Source organism: Amblyomma americanum, chromosome 4 (genome assembly GCF_052857255.1).
Source record: "Amblyomma americanum isolate KBUSLIRL-KWMA chromosome 4, ASM5285725v1, whole genome shotgun sequence".
NCBI classification, from domain to species: Eukaryota; Metazoa; Arthropoda; class Arachnida; order Ixodida; family Ixodidae; genus Amblyomma; species Amblyomma americanum.
This window is the reverse complement of record NC_135500.1, coordinates 216,744,622-216,753,010: the sequence shown is the minus strand read 5'-3', so window position 1 is coordinate 216,753,010 and position 8,389 is coordinate 216,744,622. Positions and strand designations below refer to the sequence as shown.

At 46.4% G+C, this 8,389-nt stretch overlaps 1 protein-coding gene across 1 annotated transcript; it reads right to left on the bottom strand.

The window, feature by feature from the left end:
* Positions 1-1,430: 1,430 nt before the first annotated feature.
* LOC144129331 (uncharacterized) lies at positions 1,431-7,060 on the bottom strand. Its single transcript, XM_077663377.1, has 4 exons — positions 6,966-7,060; positions 5,447-5,489; positions 3,710-3,971; positions 1,431-2,026 (listed from the first exon to the last, which is right to left on the bottom strand). The coding sequence occupies exons 2-4, from the start codon at positions 5,487-5,489 to the stop codon at positions 1,684-1,686; spliced, it is 648 nt and encodes a 215-aa protein (XP_077519503.1). The 5' UTR covers positions 6,966-7,060; the 3' UTR covers positions 1,431-1,683.
* Between the last annotated feature and the right edge of the window lie 1,329 nt (positions 7,061-8,389).

Below are 8,389 nucleotides of genomic sequence, written 5' to 3'. Positions count from 1 at the left end.
CGTGCCGACCTCATCACACCAAACTTCTTAATCTCATCAGCCAACCTAACTTTTTCCGCCCTTGCTACGCTTGCCTTCTCTCGGAATCTGACCCGTTGCCATTAACGACCATCGGTTATCTTGCATTCAAATTGCAACCACTGCCCAAGCCCATTACGTCTTGATTTCAACTAAGCCGACCAGACATTCGCCAACGCGCGGTCTGCTGTCCTACTCATGCGCGAATATAGGGCAATAGTTTTGGAAACGGGTAAGACAACAATTAAAAACCGCAATTCCCGTTGCTCATGTGCCTCAATGGATTAGTACTGCGTTTTCGAGCGCGTATGACAGTGATTCGAATCTGGTTTATTGCTCAAACTTTTTATTTTTTCTTGACCAAGCGTGCGCACCACGAAAGTTATTTACCATTTACACCTGTGGATAAGTTTTCTTTTAGATAGCATTGTTTGCTGATTCTGAACCGAAATCTCAGTTTAAACCAATACCTCGAAATATATTTTTCAGCCACCTTTTTTTTTTCTGCCCTAGAATTATTTGCGCGCAAACCAGTTAATTCCCTTCGGGTGTGCGTTACCTTTTAGGTTGCATTTTGAAATACTCTGAACAAAAATTTGCCGTTTAAAAAACTTTCACATTGCGGCACTGCACTGTCGCGCATGCGCAGAATGCAGGATCGCGCGTTGGCGAATGTCAGGCTAAGTCCATTACATCTTCTTCTTGGTTAGCACCAAGGCGTTATTAACCCGTGTTTGTTCCCTGACCCACTGCGCTCTCTTCCTGTCAACGTTACATCACCATTTTTCTTTCCATAGCTGGCTACGTTGTCCGCAATTTAAGTTGAACCCTTTTCGTTAGCATCCATGTTTGGATCACTTGGGGTTCTTTAACGTGTAGTGAAATCACTCACCACGCGGCCCCCCCCCCCCCCCCCCCTCTTAAGTAGATTGATTAGGATGTGGCCGACGATTACTCCCCATGTATAATTCAGAAGCTGGCATTTAGCTTTGTCCTTGGAAGTAGTTTTTCTCTAGACGCATATTGCGTTGAACACCTTCTGAATGTTCGATGCAGACGTGAAGTTGAATTTGGTTATGCTGTGTCAAATAAGTGGTCACAATTCGTATTATTTGTATCAGTAAGTGCACCGAGCACTGATTGGCTAAATCACTGAGAAGGGAGCTCTGGGAGTAACGAAAGCGCTATATGACTCTCCCGAGCTGGACTCCTCAGTCAGTGATTGTTCGAAACGGCACCCTCGTAGTTATACGAGTCACGGCCGCTAAAACGCAGTCAGCCGTAACCAAAAACCCAGGGGCCGCTGTGAGACATCGCTCCGATTGCTGCCCATCTTCTCTCAAGAACCCTGGTTGCTCTTTGTAGTCAGAACCAAAAAAAAAAACAAGAACAAGCGAAGAATCATGTTAGCCTACACGAACTCAAGCACTCTAGCGCACTTTATTTTTATAAGAAAGCAGAACAAAATACACGAGCATAACTGGACCCTTGGTTCGAGAATCCAGCGTGGTAACTTTTACCGGTGAGCAAGTGGTTGCACATACATGTAAAGGCCAGAAAAACGCGCACTTTTCGGCTCGATCATTTTCGCCGCTATGACTAACTAACCTAGGGTTCCCTCGTCTAGGGGCATCGCTATATACGGCCGTGCCCTCTTGACGACTCTCAGATGTCCGGGCAGCAGGGAAAGCGGAACTTGGCCGCTGCCCTGCTCAGCGCCGGCGCCACCTCTTCGGCGACGACTCGCTCGACGAGGTCCTTGGCGACCTTCTCGTAGCCCAGGGTGAGCTTCTGGTTTCGAGGGTCTCCGCTGTCTAGCCCCCAGAAGCGGGTCGTCAACTTGTCGAAGCCACTGAGCTGCGTCAGGTCGACCGCGGGGTCCTCCCACGGCGCGAACCGGAGGACGAGCCGAGTGCCGAGCGGGAAGACGACGCGGACTGCCACCCGGACGGTGTCGTTGCCGTCGTACGTCAGCAGGCTGTCCGTGTGCACCAGAATGCCATAGAACCTGCGAGACAAGACGCAGGGGTGACTCACTGATTATGGTTCGGTTGCTGAGTAGGCGTGTAGGCTGCGGACACAATCCTAGCCGCCGCGACTGCATTTCAGGGGAGGTGAAATGCAAAGACGCTCGTGTACGGAGATTGCGGTGTACGTAACGAAAACCGATCGATCGATCGATCGACCAATCAATCAATCAATCAATCAATCAATCAATCAATCAATCAATCAATCAATCAATCAATCAATGATTGAATAAATACTTGCACTGTATCTGCACAAAAACAGGGGGTTTGACGCACAAGACAGCATAAAGTTACGCAATATTCACGCTGTCGTTGCGCAAATCTTTAAACTGAGTAAAAGCTTAATACACAAGCACTAGTGTTCCTGTATATGCTCCCGCAGGGTGCTCCCTGCGGGAGCATATGCAAAAACACTACAGAGCACTAGTGCGCAGCGCCAGTTGGTGTCTACGAATCCTCACGCCGCTGCGCTCCTTTAGTAAAACATGGTGCAAACAGGTCAGCACTAAAAAAAGACAAACACACGGCGAGAGAACGACGACACGACAGAGGTGAGCGCTCAACTCTGTCGTGTCGTTGTTCTCTCGCCGCGTGATTGTCTTTTTTTTAGCGCTGACCTGTTTTAAAGAGCTGCGCTCCTTGTATCCGTGTTGTGACGCCACTACTCTGCCACACCTACAGCACTGAGCTCATGCAGCTACACCAGCCCGTGTGAACGCACCTTCCGAGACTCGTACCCGCTTTTCATAAAAAGGTATGACATCGATATGACATAGAGATTTGTGTGCATACCCCGTGCAAGAATGTATTTAGGTGTTGGCACTCTGGCCGACGGCGCGAACGGATCTTGTTCGCCGCACCTAAAGCTTCTTTTGAACGCGGGAAGATGGAGCCACGCGAGGTAGGCTTCTGAAGTCGTCGAGCTGCGGCGGCCGTAATGCAGATGCTGCGGAACCGTTTGATACCGCGGCGTGTACGCGTGTTTAAGTGCGGAAAGGCACAGGATTGAAACTGCTGTCGGCATCGAATCCTTTTACGGTTCTACTTGCTGGGACTGTATGAATGGGCGGATTAGCAGCGAGGACAAAGTCCTGTATTCTTTCGGAGCTCGTTCTCGAAATACATTCATTGAAAGGATCTTTCGTTATTCCGTACGACTGCCGAGAACGTGGTTAACTATACTGCTTCTTAAAGATAGACGGTCAACCTCAACGCGCACGCTCCTGCATTTGGGCCAGAGAGCCTACGCGTACATTCAAGCATTGCTTGAGCAGCGTGATGAGCCGACGCTTTGACGAGATGGGGCCTGCCGTGCGGAGAACATGGGTAACTTCGGCAACCTGGGTTCTTTGATGTGCACAAACGACTCAATGGTGTCTCCTCGTTTTACCTGCATCACATATACTGCCTCCGAAGCCGGGAATCGGACCCACGCCCTCGTACTCGTCAGCAGAACGTCTCGCCGCTACGCGCGATCGCCGGGACCTAAAGGAAATCGAGAGTGCACTTGCGACGTTCTAGTGGATAGTGATGTTCCTCCCGCCAAGCCCATCTCTTACGCCGACTCTGACGATGCTGAGCAGTGGAATATCACGTCCTCGGTCGTTGTAAATTGTGCGTGTTCCGTAAGGAGCAGTTTGAATTAATTACAGCGCGAGGCACACCTGACGTCACAGAGGATGGTAACTCGCTCGGGGAACTCTCCGACGGAGCTGTTGCAGTCAACCCAGCGCTTCATTCGCTCGTGCTTGCTGATGTTGGTGGACTGGAAGAGCACCGAGCCGTAGTGCGAGCCGTGGCTGACGTCGCGGGTGAAGGCTGCCAGTTGGATCGGGCTGCGAACCTCCTGAGGCAGCCTGTCCTCCAGGACCTCGTCCACGTAGTCGTTAACCCTAGCCGGGTGCACCGACTGAAGAAGCGCAGGCGCTGCGAAGAGAACAAAGCGACTGCCCACTTAGCTCAGGTTACGTTCCTGGCATCGAAAATGAGGACCAATTTCACTCTGGTTGACGTTATTTGAAGGCAAATGACATAGCTAAATAAAACACAAAGTGTACAAGAGAAGGGTAGTTCAGGGTGCTAAGTCAGCGTTTCGACAATAGGACTTCATCTCGTCAACTCATGTCCTCTTGTCGAAACGTTGGCTAAGCGTCCCGAGGCTTTCGCGTTCATTGTTTACGTTGCTTGTGTTGTCAAGAGACCCAACTTCCTGCCCTCTTCCTACCACAACTAAAGAAAGGGGGACGGGAGGTGTTGAGCAACAACAACACACGCTGGTGCCTCAAGGGAATCTTCTCACATTTACCATGTTCTTTAGCAGGCGCTCAGGCGCTCAAGGTTCTTCCCGCACCTCACCTAACGAAGGAACCAAAGTTCGTGGAAATATTTGCAAAACTTAATTCATTAATTATTTTGGCGCCTTGCTACGTCAAAAACATTGAGGGTAACGGTGAATGCTGAATTCAGGATCTACCTTCTTGTTTGTAATTTTATTAATGTGCTTTAACGTTAATTTCAACGTCATCATTAGTGGCGAACTATCAGCATTCCTTCCTTCGCTGTTCTTGGAGCTCAGATATATCTATAGAGGGTGTTTCATCTAAGACTTTCCACAATATTTAAAAATAGGCTTTTTGAGTTAGAAAAACGCTTTTTCGGCATAGCATTGTCAGTGGCGTAGTACATCACAATACAGGTAAGACGTGCTAACTAGCAGGCTGTTTAACTGATATCGAATGGTTTACTTTTTAACTATTACTGATGGGCTCATTACTTAATAAGAGGTGTGTGGCCCACCGTAAGTAATATCAATATGAGTTTATGAAATTTGGGAAGCACGGTTACCCTCGGCGCTGTGGCCCAACAAATTTTGGCTACATCGCGCTGAAGCACATGCGCTTCCGAGAAGCTTGCAGGCAAAGCAACGTCTCCAGTGCACGTAACTCGTCGAAATAGCCAAAATGTGTTGGGCCACAGCGCCGAGGGTAACCGTGCTTCCCAAATTTCATAAACTCATATTGATATTACTTACGGTGGGCCACACACCTCTTATTAAGTAATGAGCCCAACAGTAATAGTTAAGAAATTAGCTATTCACCACCCAATGGCCGGGTCACTTGCCCCAGACGCTTGAAAACCGCGAATATTTTTGAGTGACCACTGACACAGGACCGAATGGACTCGATATGGACAGCTTATTGAATACGGTCCCTGCCATCTTTCTGCATCGCGTTAGGCCGCCTCTCATAAAATAAATTATAATAGGAGTCATTATCAAAAACTCTGCAATCCACCGCCGTTATTACCACAATAAAACTGCTGAAAGACAATAAACGCCGAAATAAGATACAGCGAATTGCACCACAATCACAGATTCACAACGCATATACTACACGCCTCACCTGCCAAGAACAGGGCAGCCGTGATGAGGCACAGTAGAGCCATCTATATCAGAGAAACGAACAAGAACAAATAAGGAGATAAATTCCAATGTTATTTTATAATTTTGGTGTAAAGTGAGAATGCCATTTTATATATATTCAAAAGAGTGCAGTCTGCGTTTCGGGATGGCGTCTCGTTAGTTTCTCCGTTTTACGGCGGACAAGGTGCTAAAGGAACTTAACTCGAAGAACATTTCTCTTTAGTCTCGTAATAAGTAATTATTCCTAACCTTTTATCGTTTCTGAGCCCACGAAGCTTTTTTAACCGGTTTCATTGAATAACTGCAAAACAAAGCAGTTAGATTAATTTCCCCGAATACTCGTTTCTCCCTAGCGTCATAAGCATGAAGCGCGATTTAAATTTATTACCCGTTCACACCAGATGACGTTACGGGCGCCTGTCTTTTATGCATACGCTATATCATGGTTCCTCTTTCTTCCTGAAGCCCTTCTTCGCCCAGCACATCATATATCATTACGTGCGGATAATCCTTTCAAGATAGACGCCGTCGCTGCACGCACCACCAAGCATAAATATTTCGTCACTACTTCTCGCTATTTCAGACAGGAACAGCTTGCCCAGTTATGTAGCTACGATCGCTGACCATTCGTCTTTTGTTAACGCCATTGAAAGGTTGCCATAATCGCAACTGTTTGCTCGTTCACAAAAATATTGATTTTCCTTGTTATTACATGTGAAATATTTACTTCAGAAGAATGTTTTCCTTCTTGTGATACCATATTCATGTACGCTGGTTGCTGACTTCGGTGAAGTATGTCTGTACAGATTGTGTGTTCTACTTTCTTCCCTCCTATTCTCCCCTTCTATGTAATGGCCGTTGGGGGCTTTTGGGGTAAATAAGACACTTAGGGTAAATAAATAAATAAATAAATAACTAAATAAATAAAATTCACAGTCTTAAGCTTTGGCCCTAATCTTGCTGGAGACCACCGACCAACCTGTCCTTGTGAAAATAAGAGTAAATGCTCTCATTAGTATAGCATGCAAATAAATTTGTTTGTCAACTTCTGCCGTAAATATTCTGAGCCAGTGCTCGCGTCTGTGTATGAAGATTCGTTTTTACATCCCCTTTTCAATATTTCAATTCCAATATAGATATTTTTTTACGCGAGCATGGAAGCGGGATATCTTTTAGTTAAAACATTCCAGGACCTGAATCATAACTCGGACTGCATGCTATCGGCGCCTCATAGTGAATGGATTAAACTTGGATGTTTTGTATCTGAAATGTGTATACACGTCATATCCCTCCAAACTGCTAATGATCTTTTGTTGGCCAATGGGGTAAACAGTCGCATGTCCTGCTCAAACAGGCATAACCTGGTGCAATGCACTTATAATAGGGATTATAAGTACGAAATGCAAGAAATATATAAAAAAACGTTAAAATGCCTTCTGCAGTTGACATTGCAAGAGGAAGCAAAGTTACATAAAGAGGAAAAAGTGCCTTATACTCACAGCTTGGTGCCGACTTGCTTGCAGCCTCAGGCTGTAGCGTAAAAACTGCCTTGGTCGCTGTAAGTTTACGAGTTTATATTGTGGTCGTTACCGAGAGCAGGGGTGACAAGGGCACCTGACGTCATGCGAGTCAGGTTGCTTTTGATCCTTGATGTCACTCATGGCGGCTTATGTCGCCTGTCCATGGCTGAACACCGCCTTTGTTCTTGTGACACTGGGCGGATTTTCTTGTCCATCAGGACGTCGAGCAAATCAGATAACACTGTAATGTGCCGACACTTCTAGTGCGCAGTTGGCAGCAATTGTCTAGACGACAGTCTGAAAATTCTACCATTGGCCTATAATGTAGAAGCAATAGCGATAAAAACATTCAGCCGTACTATATGCTACCAAACATATTGAAAGCTTTGTCGGCGTCAGATTTTACCGCGTGGAAGAAACTTATTTACTTGACATGCCTCAGTTCACTAAGTAGCATCTCTTTCAGCTGTAGTTGTCATATCTTTTTTCATGTCTTAATGGCGACGATCGTCGCGAAAAAGCGAATCATCTGAAGGGCACATTTAGAAGGCTCCAACTTAGGGATTAAGCCAGGTGCTTGCAAGATTATATTATCACGTAGCGGTGACGGCAGTCCAGACAGCGAAGAAGAAAGCGAAAGAAAGCTTCCAAAAGAAATTGTTTATTGGGCAGATCTGCGCCCACAAGGAACTGAATGACTGAATGAAGCAACAATCTGCGGCCGCCGAAGAGAACGTCCACCCCTCTCGGCCGCGCTGAATTTAAAGATCATAGCCAACTTTCAAGATACGGCCTGCAAAGTTACCACAACAATCTGTAACAACGTAAAATCGGCTCTGACTGGATGAGATTTATCGTGATAAATCTGGTCGCGTCTTGCGTCACAAACAAAGCGATAAATCTACCTGCCGGCAGCTTTGAAGAATGAACAAACAAAGAGTACAGAAATTTGCAGCAATATAAAAGCTAAAAAGTTTTTCGGCATCTTCATTTATTTTTCTTCTCTTTTCTCGTCTCTATTTCGTTAACAAGAAAGGCATGATACACTAGCTTATCTGAATTCGGTGGCATTGGTACATCCTTGCAAAACACCGCGAATAAACGTTAAGGCAATGAAAAATCAATCGCGAGCACTGACAGACCTCAGTAGATAAAACAAGCTAAATTAAACTAAACTACTGCTTAGTTAAAACATTCGGCGAGAATCATCGTGCCCATTTCTCTCTCCAACGACGGCGTTATTCGTGCTGGAGCGCCAAAAGCGGCGAAGGAAGCAGAGAACGCTGTCCAGTTAAGAAAAGCGGCTGATGGCGGAGGGTGTTCAAGACAGGAAAGCAGCCAGGAAGACCATACGCGCCATCTGGCTCCAAGAGAAGAAGCGGGCGAGGACGGAGGCATCTTCA

Excerpts from the sequence above, each read along its gene's own strand:
- LOC144129331 (XM_077663377.1), bottom strand. The coding sequence starts at position 5,489 with ATGGCTCTACTGTGCCTCATCACGGCTGCCCTGTTCTTGGCAG. Across the intron at positions 3,972-5,446 it reads GGCTGCCCTGTTCTTGGCAG|CGCCTGCGCTTCTTCAGTCG; the intron begins GTGAGGCGTGTA and ends TTCTCTTCGCAG. Across the intron at positions 2,027-3,709 it reads ACCATCCTCTGTGACGTCAG|GTTCTATGGCATTCTGGTGC; the intron begins GTGTGCCTCGCG and ends CTTGTCTCGCAG.